At 34.8% G+C, this 14229-nt stretch overlaps 1 protein-coding gene across 1 annotated transcript in view; it reads right to left on the bottom strand.

Annotated features, from left to right (window-relative positions):
* The window catches only part of CCDC141 (coiled-coil domain containing 141), a 353841-nt gene that overhangs the window by 287667 nt on the left and 51945 nt on the right, over positions 1–14229 (bottom strand). The window contains 2 exon segments of the mRNA XM_074215601.1: positions 9198–9451; positions 12971–13079. Coding sequence (XP_074071702.1) covers positions 9198–9451; positions 12971–13079 — 363 coding nt within the window.

Below are 14229 nucleotides of genomic sequence, written 5' to 3'. Positions count from 1 at the left end.
TAAGAAACTTTAAAGAAACAGCAAAGACACCGAACCAATAGCATTTGCTAGGAACAATTAAAAAAATAGGAAGAAATTCAAAAGCAAGTCCTTTTAGAATTCCTAAGAGGTTTTACCTTATATATCTCAAATCAGCAGAGGTGACAACAGATGTGAATAGTCCATATTGGAGAGCCTATGGAAAGAAAGGTACACTAACGGAACACAAAAACTATTGGCAAATCTATGAATTGGTCTGTTGTAATTTGGAATATTGTCAAGAAAATGGCTAAAATATCTATTCCCTTTGAATTAACCATTCCGTTGCTACAAATATACTTGAAAGAAGTAAAAGAATAAACCTACATACATCAAATCATAGCAGTACTTTTTTTTGAAGTTGTAAAGAACTAGAAATAAGGTATATTTTAAGGAAATAACTAAATAAATTATGATTCAAGAAAGCAACAGAATATTATTGTCCTTTAATAAATTATCAATATGAAATACAGAAAAGACTGGGAAGACACATATATAGCCAAAACAACTTAAATGGAAAGAAAAAAAAGAAAAAATGAAACTATGCAAGTAAACTTGGCTATGCTGTGTAATTAAACCAAACTTGTTCCCAAAGAAGAAATGACAAAATATATCTCCTCTTCTTCTTTGCATAGATGGATTTTTAATGTTACATACATTGCAGCATTGTTACAAGAAAACATACATTGATGTTTTAGTTAATTTTGAAGAACTGGTTTCCCCCCTCCACACATACTCACTTTTTTAATGTGACTTTTTACTTCATATAAAGCTATGACTTTCTACGGGGTAATGGGAGAGGGGCATATTTGGAAATGGAGACATGAAAACAAAAACTACCAATATGAAGTTTTTAAAAAGTAATTTGTAGATTATTGTAGATAACATTTCTCTCTCTCTCTCTCTCTCTCTCTCTCTCTCTCTCTCTCTCTCTCTCTCTCTCTCTCTCTCTCTCTTCCAGCTAGCTATTTATCTCTCTCTTTTTCACACACACACACACACACACACACACACACACACACAAAAGGAGGAGGGTTTCTATATGGGTACACATATATAAAACTACTGATTTGCCATCAATAGGGTTAGTTTCTGCCATGAATTATTCCACTTTCATGTAATCCAGCTTTCAAGTCAAAGCATATATTTTCAGGACAATTTAAAAATGAAGGTAGATAGATATTAGGGCAAAGAAAGATCATAGTCTTTTCTTCACTTTCCTTCTTACATTCTAGTCAATCATGATAAGTCATGACATAAGAAGACTCTAACATTTATTAAGAAATCAGAGTCAACATACCTGTCAAAGAATATAATTCCTAACATGGATTGCCTGATTAGTTTTGGTTTGTTTGTTTGTTAATAGGCTAGTACAGTACAGTGCCCAGAAAGTCAGCCTTAGACCCAGGAAAACCTGAGCTCAAGTCCCACTTCTAAGTATATGACCTGGAACACATCATTTTTGTCCTCTCAGTTATCTAAGCAGCACCCTCTAAAACTATATATTGCATAATAGAAAGCAATCTGCACTGATAAAAGTGGTTTCCTCTTCCCAGATTTCCCTAATATTAATACAATCTCAGATCCAGTCTTTCCCTGATGATGCTAGCAATCAAGTTCAAACCACCCTTTAAGAGAGTTACTATCAGAATTTTAGAATTTCAAGATATTTTAAAGCAGCTATTTAGGGGGGGTATGAATTAGGGGGGAAAATGATTCCAACTACATATCCACAAGTTCCCATTCATTAAACCAGTTAGATTATCTGGGAGGGAGAGGGGGGGAAGAGAAGGGGACAGAAAGTATATATCAACAATATTGCCAGGATTTCTGGCCAGGATGGCAGAGAGAAGCCAGATCCTGTGCTAAGGTCTCCTGATCTTCCTTCATAAACAATATGAAACAAACCTCTTAATGGAAGTCCTATGACAAAACCCAGGAAGAGAAGAAGAGAAACGAGGAGAACAACAGGAACCTCAAGGTCTGTCTTTGGGGATCAGGGGTATGGCGAGTGCAGAGTGCTGACAGTCACTGGGGGAGGGACAAGAGCCAAACTAATCTAAGATCAGCCCTGGGGAACCACTTTGCTCTGAGAAACAACCAGGGAGTGGAGGTGTGACTGTGGGACAATCTGGGACTTACAGAAAGGGCTGGAGGGGAGGTTCAAGCCTCCAGCACCCCAACCTGGCCTGGAAGAGAGTTTATATAAAGTGAGCAAAGCCTCCAGCACCCGCTACTGGCTAGCTGGAGATGTTATACTCAGTGAGTAAAGCCTCCAGGGATCTCAATAACAAACCTCTGTGAACCAGCCCCCTCCCTTAGCACAAGATCCTAGGAAAATGAAGAAAGGCCAGAAGAAGGGGGGCCCTCTAGAAAAATTCCTAGAAAGACCCTAACTCAGAGAGACTTAAAACCGCTGAGGAGAATATGATTTGGTCTCCAGCACAGAAAGATTTCCTTGAATAAATCAGGAAATAGTTTAAAAATCAATTGGAAAATATGGGAAATATGGGAAAAGAAACCCAAGAGAAGATTAACACCTTGTGACAAGAAAACAAATCCTTGGCAAATACAATTGGACAAATGCAAAAAAAAAATAATTCTCTCAGAACCTCAAATGAACAAAGGGAAAACTCTTTCAAAAATAGAATTGACCGATTGGAAAAGGAGTTGCAAAAGGTAAATGAAGAAATTCTTCCCTAAAAAAAACAGAATGGACTCTATAGAAACCAATGACTTCATGAGACAAAAAGAACTGAGTAATCAAAACCAAAAAATTGAAAAAATAGAAGAAAATCTTAAATACTTCATCAGCAAAACCACTGACCTTGAGAATAGATTGAGAAAAGATAACCTAAAAATTATTGGTCTTCCTGAAAACATTGAAGAGAAAAAAGCCTGGACTTAATATTACAAGATTTAGTGATGGAAAACTGCCCTGAAATCATGGAACCAGAGGGCAAAATAATTATTGAAAAAATACATTTGATCCCCTCTGGAAAGGGATTCCCAAAATGAAAACACCAAGGAATATTGTAGCCAAATTCCAGAACTATCAGATAAAAGAGAAAATCCTGTAAGTAGCAAGAAGAAACAATTTAAATACCAAAGAGCCACAGTAAGGATTACACAGGACCTGGCAGCATCAACATTATGGGATCAAAGGGCCTGGAATGCAATATTCTGAAAAGCAAGGGTGCTTGGAATGCAGCTAAGAATCCAATATCCAGCAAAACTAAGTCTTCTCTTCTAGGGCAAAAGAAGGACATTTAATGAAATAGGGGATTTCCACTTTTCCTGATGAAAAGACCAGAGCTTAATAAAAAATTTGGATTTCAAACAGGAGACTCAAGAGACACATGAAAAGGTAAAATTTTAAAAAGGGAGGGGTGAAGGGGGAAAAAGCCTGTTATAAAGTAAGATGAAATTGGCAACATCCCTACCTGAAAGAAAGACTTTAACAACTCTCAAGAATTTTAACTCTATTAGAGAGAATTTAATTAGCCAGAAGAGATGGATACACATGACTTATTTGAGAAAATGTTATCCAGTAACAATATTGCCATGATGAAGAGAGATAGACTGAATGATTGTCACACAGTTTTGAGCTGATAATTTTTTTAAATCTTCAAATGCAACTAATTTTTATTTTTTCTATTTTAAACTGTATTCTTATTCCACAGACACTGATAAAAATTTATATAGTATCACCACAATATAAAACTAAAATAATGCTAAAATCCCACCTTTGGCCAATGACATTTCCTGGTCTTCCTCACTGTCTTTCCCATAAGACTTTCCTTGACTTATTTTAGTTAGGTAGAAAGATCTATTAAATGTGTGTAGTTATTTGCCTACCAGCTCCTTTAGAATAAGCACTATATTTTTGCCTTTCTCTACTAGTACTTAGAGTAGTGCCTGGTATGTCATTCTTTTTTTTTTCTTTCTTTCCTTTCACTTTTACCTGCAGAAGTTCTGCCCAAAGGAATGTATATTTTGATGTTAGAAAATTATCAAGATATCTTGGGATTTACCACCCTCAAACACTCAGGTTAACTTTGATCAGTCAAAAATAGGTCCCAGACCAAGCCCCACTTGATGCTTGAGTCTGGATGGCTCAAAGTGTAAGTAAATAGCAATTGTTTCTGTTTTGGCCAAAAAGCCTGGAGATCTTCCCCATCTAGATTGATTGGGGGGGGGGGGCATGCAAAAGTAGACATTCTTTGTTTCATTTTTTTCTTACCTAGTCCTAATCATTGAATGGTGTTGCTTCAGTCAAACTGAGACCTGTTAAAGACCTTAACTTAAAAAAGTCAGGTCTCCCATTTCATCTGGGGGCATCTCCAATCATCCTGATTCATATCTGGCCACTAGACCCAGATAGCTTTGAAGGAGAAAATGAAACTGACTTAACACAGCACCCCTCCCCAATTCAAATCCAATTCACTTGCATGTCACAACATCACCTCTGTGATGTCAAGAATGAAGGACAGGGTGTAGCTAGGTAGTGCAGTGGATAGAGCACCAGCCCTGGAATGAGGATGGTCCTGAGTTCAAATACTACCTCAGATACTTAATAATTACCTAGCTGTGTGTCCTTGGGCAAGTCACTTAACCCCATTGCCTTAAATAAATAAAATTAGAAAAATAAAAAGAATGAAAGACAAACAACAACAATATTCCTAGGGCTTAGAATAGTGACTCGCATATAGTGCTCAAATGATAAAGCAACCAATGTAAGTAGTTTTTAAAAAGAACATTGCAGAGGAACTCATTTGACTGATCATGAACATTTTTAGAATGTGAACTCCTTGAAGACAGGGATGGGATCATGTTTTTACCTTTCTTGGCAGCCTTAGCATTTAATACAGTGTTTTGGCTATACATGTAGAGCCTATTTTAGATTGCTTTCTCTCAGGAGAGGGGGGAGGGAAGAGAGGGAGAGAGAAAAATGTGAAACTCAAAAATTTGCAAATAAATGATTGTTGAAAACCATCAGTGTATGTAGTTGGAAAAGATAAATAAAATATAAAAAAATACAGTGCTTTGCACATAGTAAGAGCTTTATAATAGTTGACTGAGTGATTGACAGAAGTTGTTATTATATAGGACAACATTTGATATAGTCTCAATGGATGGACCCATGATATGGCAATATTGTTTTTAAGCTGTATATATATATATATATATATATATATATATATATATATATATATATATATATATATATAAAATACTAAATTAATTTAAGTTTGATATATATATATCAAACTTAAATTAATTTAGTTAATATTGTTAATCTAATGAAGCTTCCCCAATGTGATATCACATAATCTATTGATCTTAATTTTTGACTAATTTTTTTGCATTGTAAGATTTCTGTATAATCTAAAGAAAGAAATTCATTATAAAATTTGCCATTAGAAGTACCTTTGGGGGTGGCTAGGTGGCACAGTGGATAGAACACTGGCCCTGGAGTCAGGAGTACCTGAGTTCAAATCCGGCCTCAGATACTTAATAATTACCTAGCTGTGTGGCCTTGGGCAAGTCACTCAACCCCATTGCCTTGCAAAAAAAAAAACTTTAAAAAAGTACCTTTTCATAGTGGGGAAAAGCTCTGGAAAAGGAATTAGAAAACTAGGATTTCATTTTCAGTTAATTATAATTATAACCAATAATTATTTAAGGTTTGTGAAGAGCTTACTTATCTTATTTGAGTCTTAGGGTACCTCTATGTGATACTTACTGTAGGTATCACACACATATTTTTAGATAGTGAGTGATTTGCCCCTGTTCACACTAATAATGTCAGATATACAATTGGAAATCAGCTCTCTCTTGACACCAGCCCTCATATTATTCACACTAAATTATGTTACTTTTCATGGCTTTTATCTTCTATGTAGCATTTAAACTTCACAACAATCCCATGAGGTTCTGCTTCTAAAAAGAAAAGTGAAGGGGAAGGGAAGGAAATAAATATGTAGAAAATACCTACTATACACCAGACATTGCACTAAAGTGCTTTTTATTTTCTTTTTACAAATGTTTCATTTGATCCTCATAACAATCCTGTAAGGGAGGTGTCCTTTCCATTTTACAGTTGAGGAAACTGAGACAAACAGAGATTAAGTGACTTGTCCAGAGTCACATAGCTAGTTAGTATCTTAGGCTGGCTTTAAATTCATGTGTTTTTTTTTAACTCCTACTCCAGCTCTTTCTTCTGACAACCATCTAGCTATGTGACTGCTTACAGGTTCACTTCTCTGAGCCTCAGTCTCCCCCTCTGTAATAGAAAAATGGAACCAGATGATCTTTAAGAAGTAAATTTTATTGATTTTTTTGTTTTTTTTATATCACCAAGATTTCTCTCACTATCTCTTGCCCTCCCCGCCCCGAGGGCATCCCACATAACAAGTAATATTTTTAAAGAAAAAAGGAAGAGAAAAAATGAACAAAGTTGACCAATATGTCAAAAGTTTAAACATATGTGTGTGTGTGTGTGTGTGTGTGTGTGTGTGTGTGTAAAACGTGTCACATCTATGTATATCCCATCATTTCAAAGAAGTAAGGTGAGAAGGAAATCTTTTCCTATCTCTTCACTGGTGAAATGTTTATTCTTTGTTGTTTCACAGCTTCATATTTGATTATTGTGTGGTTATTCTTTCCATTCTCATTGTTTTAATCATCTCATATATTGTTTTCTTAGTTCTACTTTGTCTACTCTGCATCATTTCATACAGGTTCATTCAATGCTTCTCTATATTCATCATAGTCACCACTTCCTTCACCATAGTAATATATTGTTATGTTCATATACTACAATTTATTTAGCCACTCCTGGATAACTTTCAATCTTTGCTATCACAAAAAGTATTGTTAATAATATTTTTTCTTATATTTAAGGACTTTCTCCTTAGCAATGAGCTCCTTGAGACAAAAAGTCTAGTAGCATAATCTAAATCAAAGGGATATGAACATTTAATCACTTTATTTGCATAATTCCAAGTTATTTTCCCATTGGTTATACTGATTCATAACCCCAATATACACATGAATATACATATGCATGTTTGTATGCATTCATATACACATATCTGAATTTTCATACTGTTCATCAGGGGTTTGTGTTGTTGTTCAGTTATGTCTCATTTAGGGTTTTCTTAGCAAAGATACTGAAGTGGTTTGCTAATTCTGTCTCTAGCTCATTTTACTGAGGAAACTGAGGTAAAGAGGGTCAAGTTATTTGCCCAGAGACACACAGTTGTAAGTGTTTGAAGTCAGATTTGAATTCAGGAAGAGATGAATCTTTCTGACTCCAGGCCCTGTACTCTATCCTATGAACCACTTAGCTGCTCATTATTAAACTCATTAGTTTACCCCTTCACTAAGTCAGGAAATTTCATATATGTGTGTGTGTATGCATAAGTGTATATATAAACATACAAATATATGTTAAATATTATTAAGATATCCCTTAGTTGGGGAATGATTAAACAAGTTGTGGCATATGTCTATAAAGGAACGTTATTGTGCTATGAGAAATGATGAGCAGGCAGATTTCAGGAAAAACCTGGAAAGACTTACATGAACTGATATAAAGTGAAGTGAGTAGAGCCAGAATGACATTGTAAACAATAAAAGTAACATTGTGTGATGATTAATATGAATAACGTAGATCTTGCCAGCAATGTAATGATCCACAACAATTCCAAAGGATTCATAATGAAAAATGTTATTCACATCCAGAGATAAAACTGATATATTCTGAATTTAGGTTGAAGCATATTGTTTTCATTTTAATTTTTTCCTGGGTTTTTTTTTTCTTTTGATCTGTTTCTCTTCTCACAACATGACTAAAATGGAAATTTGTTTACATGATTTCACATATATAGCCTACATAAAATTGTTTACTGTTTTAGGGAAGGGTAAGGGAGGGAGAAAATTTGGAACTCAAAATCTTTTTTAAATAAATATTAAAATTGTTTTTATATGTGAATGGAAAAAAAACCCATATTTTTAAAAAAATCAATTCTGTGAATTCCCTGCTGTTAAAGAAGTAGTGAGTCAACCCAAGGCCATTACTGACTGAATTCTAACATATTTTATACATTAACTAAATAATCTATTTTAACAGAACACTGAGAAGGGAATTATCTTATTTTTCCTCAGAAAATCATTACTCCATTGATGAGGGGAAATGTTAAGGCTACAAAATGTAGGGATAACATTTATGTGATCTTCTGTCCATGATCGTGTCTACAGCATATTTTTAGACCTTAACTAGCACCTGACTGCAAAGATTAACATTCCTGTGAAGCAGAAATGCAGTGAAAATTAGGCAACAAAAGGGTGGCAAAAACTTCAGCACTTAAGAAAGCACAATTATTACATTAAACTGAAGAATATTTATGAGTCTTTAATGTCTGGCTTCTTTTTATTTTCAATTATCAATGACCTTCCATTTTTCTAATGAAGGCACATTTGCTTTTTGCTATTTTTTATAGATTTTATAGATTTTCATATAAGTCAAAGAAATGCCCTTAAATTATTTTGTCTTGTGAAAAATTCCTCTGATTCCTACCACATTTTTAAACCAGATCCTTTAGGAGTCCATGTATACATTTCAAAGCATTCATAAATTTAGCTAAGAAAAACAATTACATCTTTCTTTTTATCAACCTTTGGTTTCCTTCATAATCCTATGCATTTAAAAACATTATTCTGAAAGGGTGATCCATAGGCTTTACCAAATTGCCAAAAAAGAATCTGTGAAGCCCACAAAAATGTTAAGAAGTCTTGTTTTAAATTAAAATAAAATACTATAATCATCTTGATAAAATTAGGTTTTTGTTTGCTGATTTTTTTTAACTACCTGAAAAAAAATGTAAAGATAAAAGGGAGTCACCTTTCAGGTTTTGTTTTCCACATATGCTCACTGCACATGTGGTCAATCAATTTTCAAAACTTTGCAAAGTCTTTAAAGGTAAACATATCTCAGAGTCTTGCAGCAGTTGATCATTCTGCAAAGTTCATTTTTTTAAGTATTGTGACAAATAGTTTAAATGGCCAAGAAACATAAAGAAACCCACTCTCCTAAGCACAATTACCCAAGTATTAATCCCCATGGCTCTTTGCTGAGGCCATATATCATCAATATTCCCTTGGAGGATAAATACCTGGTTTTCCTCTTGGTCCAACTGGCAAATTTTCAAGACATGCTCCAGCTCCTGGCGTTGCAGCTTCAGGTATTTGTCCAGCTGCCTTCTTCTGTCTTGTAGCAATTCAAGAAGGCTGTCAATCTTCAAGCAGCTGCTATGAGCTCCCTGAGCCAACTCAGGGTTCACATTAGGTCCTTCACATTTGAATTTTTCTATGAATTCAGTGAGTTGTTGACTTTTGTTTAGGAGAGTTAGAGATCGTCCTAAGAGCTCTGGAAGAAAAAGAGATGGCAAACCAAATCTCAGTGAGACCCTACCTATACAGCATAATACTCAGGTATTTGGAAGTAACTCTGGAGGAAAAAAAATTTTCTACATTAATTAGTAAAGGAAGAGATTTGTAATTTTTTTAAACTCCAATGATTTATACTTTCCTCCTCTTCCTCCAGCAGAGAAGCTAGGGAGAATAAGTGAAGAGAATATTATATACAATGTCAGAAACTCTACCAGTTGTTTTTGCTGACTTTTTCTTCTTTACAATGGACAGTTTGTTTATTACTAAGGTAAGGGTGAGACATATATTCAGAAATGTCTGATGTAAAAACAAAATCATCAATGCAACTTATCCAATAACATTCAAAAATAATAATTCCTATGACCTTTTAAATTTTATGAATGATTTTACATATATATTAAATATTTGAGGGCATTTTGGAGGATTTTTTCTGGTGATACCAAGCAAAAGATCTGACAATGTTGGGTATTAGAAAAATAAGTTAAACTAATTAAGATAAGGCCACCACTTAGTTGAGGTATGATAAATTCTTATACATTTACAGATTTATGTTTTGCAATTTGCATCATCCTAAGACTTCATGATTCACTCAACATCTCAGAACTGTCTTTTTTACTGGTAGCAAAAATTGTGAGAAATGATGTAAGTGATTTGTTTCTCAAATCCTTACAAGAACCAAATACAGAATTCCATTGTTAGATATGCATTTTTTTTAACAACACCAGTTAGTTACTTCTCTTCAGATCCCAATAAAATAGTCTCAAATTTCCCATTTTATGGGTGGGAAAGATGAAGCACATGAAGATACCTGCTTAAGACTGTCTCATTAGTGGCCTCTTGGCTCAGGTCAAGAGTTTCTTCTTTAGAATGGCTTAGCAAACTGGTATACGTACTACATGGAACACTATTGTTCTATTAGAAACCAGGAGGGATGGGAATTCAGGGAAGCCTGGAGGGATTTGCATGAACTGATGCTGAGTGAGATGAGCAGAACCAGAAAAATACTGTATACCCTAACAGCAACATGGGGGTGATAATCAACCTTGATGGACTTGCTCATTCCATCAGTGCAACAACCAGGAACAATTTTGGGCTGTCTGCAATGGAGAATACCATCTGTATCCAGATAAAGAGCCGTGGAGTTTGAACAAAGTTCAAGGACTATTCCCTTTAATTTAGAAAAATAAAAAAGATATCTTATTGTCTGATCTTATCTCTTATACTTTTTGTTTCTTCCTTATGGATGTGATTTCTCTCTCATCACACTCAATCTGGATCAATGTACAACATGGAAACAAAATAAAGACTGACAGATTTCTTTTTGTGGGGGTGGGGGAGGGAAGTAAGATTGGGAGAAAAATTCTAAAACTCAAATAAAATCTTTAAAAATAATATATATATATATATATATAAATTTAAAAAACAAAAAAAATTTTAAGAGTTTCTTCTTTAGGTTTTGCTGCTTCTGAATCTGCTTCATTGGTCCTATTCCAAATGCCCCCATGAAAGCTATGTGACTGCAACTTAAATGTTCAGAAAATCAGTCATGGAACTTGCCCTCAGTCTTCAAAGAGATCCAGCAGTCCCTTCTGAACCATTTCCATGACACTGAAATAAGGGGCTTTTTTTGAGTTGTCAGCTGAGGAATTGGGGCTTCTTGACTCTTTCCCAATCCACATCAGAAGCTCCATGCAAACTAGCTCATTGTTGCCTCAAATGCTAATATTTTGGAAGGAAGAGAACAAAGTGACATCAGTAACTAACCTCTACCTTTCATCCTCCATCCTCAGAACCCTTTGAGAAAGTCTTCTTCCCCCAGGTCTCCTATTCTTCTGACAAACATTTGCCTTTGATAGCCTCAGTTATGAAGCTCCTATCAGTAAAAGCATCAATCACTGTCAGGTCTTCTGTGTTAAAATTGCTGTGTGATGAGCGTGTCAGCTCAATGAAGATTGAATTGAGACTATAGAGCCCATCTCTGTTACCTTAGCTCAATTCACTCCTCAGTCTCCTGAGTGGAATTTCATGTGATTCAGTTTCTTTGCCTTGGACCCAACTAGATTATTGCAGTATGATAGAAATATGTGACTTGCTGCTTTAATCTTGAACACTGGCATGCTATTTATAATGTCAGCTAGTTAGTTGCAAGAGCCTGTACAGCAACAGCAGGTCAAAATTACACATAGGCACGTTGGGTTCTCAAAATCAAAGGAAAAAAATTACTTTTTCTCTGCTCTTTGAAATTTCCTAATTATATGATCATTAGTAAATGGCAAATAATCATTGATAGCACCATTTGGAGTCCTTAAAAACAGCTTTTCAGAATATTCTGTTGTAATTGAGTTTGAAATGAAAGGAGAGGATACTGATTGACAACTCCATCCCACACAGAGACATAACTAGAGGAGTAAAGTAAGGGGGCTTTGCCTAGGGTACCAAAATTTAGAAGATATTGACAGTGTTTGTAATTCTCCTGTAGGATTAATGCAATTATACTTAGTCTCAAAAGAAAAGAAAAGTTAGTTAAAATACAAAGCCAGGCTATGGCTATATCTCAAGTTAGCTTCTCTGTGGCTTCCACCTAAAGGCGTTACATTTTTCTACCAGTGGCTTCAAGTTGCCTTTGCTCTATTGCCCTTAGCCCTAAGTAATAATATTTCCAGTTTAAGCTCAGAAGAAATCAAATTGTCATAGAATAGTTGGGGGCTAGGGTGGAATGAGTGACTTTTTGTCATTACCTATCATCTCTTCCATAGTGTCTAGCTAGATAAGTAGATTGACTACCTCAATCTGAGGAAGGTCTAGCCTCCAAATACTGGTCAGGAACCTACCTATCTATATATTTCCATTGTAGTTGTTGAATCATTTCAGTCATGTTCAATTCTTCATAACACCATTTTTTGAGTTTTCTTAGCAAAGATACTGGAGTAGTTTGTCATTTCCTTCTTTCCTTCTCCAACTCGTTTTATATATGAGGAAAGTGAGGCAAACAGGATTAAGTGACTTGACCAGGGCCATACAACTAATAGGTTTCTGAGGTCAGATTTTTAACTCATGAAGATGTCTTCCTGATTCCAAGTCCAGTAATATAACCACTATGTCAATTTTCTTTACTTATGCTATTTAATTTCGGCCATATTTTTTTGGATTTTCATGTCTGTGGTTGGGGTATGGGAAGTAAAACACATCTTTTTTTAATAAAAAGCAACATTAGTTTCTAAATGAAAAAAAATGAATGATTTATTCCTCTTCCAGAGATTTTACGTAAAACTGGTTATGTTCAATTGAACCTTATAATATTCAGTCACTAAAATTGATTACAATCTCTTGTGTAAGCCTTAGTTCTACCACAAAGGTCAAAACTATACATTAATTATGATATGTAAAATAAAGAAAATTGAAAAGTGCCATAAATCTACATTTTCACATTTACTCTTTTAAAAATCTCAAAAAACACAAGATGAACAGTTCAGGGGGTAATAAATGTGTCTCTTGCCTTTAGAATGGTGTTCATGGAGTTGAAGAAGTGATTTTAAGGATTCAGCATTCTCAAACTCTTGGGTATTCTGTAGGAAGTCTTCAGCTTGGTCTATTTTAACAGCAAACTATAAGAGAAATACATATAAAATAAGGACATTTGAAAGAAAAATTTGACTATCTGTACCTTCTCCAAGGTATTACTGTGATATTACATTGTGGCATTATTTCCCCTTCAAGCATTTCACCTCCTACCACACTGGATTTCTTTGTATGTGGGATCCCATCTCCCACCTCTAACTCTTTGCATAAATTGTCCCCCTTTCTGGAAGACCTTCTCTTCAGGTCTTACAATCACTAGATTCCTTTGTGCCACTCAAGAACTACTTCCCATGTGAAGTCATTCCTATTTTCCCCAGCTACTTTAATCCTTTGCATGCTAAGAAAATATTATTCCAGAAAAGAGAAAAGGATATATTTGTACAAAAATATTTATAGAAATTCCTTTTATGATGGAAAAGAGATCAAGGGGAGGCCCATCAATTGGAGAATGGCTGAACAAGTTGTGGTATATTATTGTCATGGAATACTATTGTGTAATAAGAAATGATAAGCAGGCTGACTTCAGAAAAACTTATATAAATCAGGCAAAGTGACATAAGCAAAACCAGAGTAGTGTACACCATAATAATATTTGAAGCATGATTGACTATGAAAGACTTTCCTGATCAAGACAATAATCCAAAACAATTCCAAAGGATCCATATGAAGCCTGCTAACTACCTCCAGAGAGAGAACTGATTAACACTGAATGCAGTTTGAAGCATTCTTCTTTTTTTTTTTTCTAAGGTTTTTGCAAGGCAAATGGGGTTAAGTGGCTTGCCCAAGGCCACACAGCTAGGTAATTATTAAGTGTCTGAGACCGGATTTGAACCTAGGTACTCCTGACTCCAAGGCCAGTGCTTTATCTACTATGCCACCTAGCTGCCCTGAAGCATTCTTTTTTAAAAAATATTATTATTCTTGGTGTTTGTTGGTTTATTTATTTTTGCTTGTATTTTTTTCAACACGCTAATATGGAAATATGATTTGCCTGACTTCATAGGAATAATCAATATCAAATTCATTTGCCTTCTCAAGGAGTGGGGGAGGGAAGGAGAGAATTTGGAAACTCAAAATTTTTTAAATGAATGTTAAAAATGTTTTACATGTGATTAAGAAATATTCAACAAAAAATTTGGAAAAAATATCATTGCCCAAACTGTGGTTTTTCCCCAA

This window comes from Macrotis lagotis, chromosome 1 (assembly GCF_037893015.1).
Source record: "Macrotis lagotis isolate mMagLag1 chromosome 1, bilby.v1.9.chrom.fasta, whole genome shotgun sequence".
Taxonomy (NCBI): Eukaryota; Metazoa; Chordata; class Mammalia; order Peramelemorphia; family Peramelidae; genus Macrotis; species Macrotis lagotis.
Note: the sequence above shows the minus strand (reverse complement) of the source record. Positions and strands in the feature narration are given on the sequence as shown.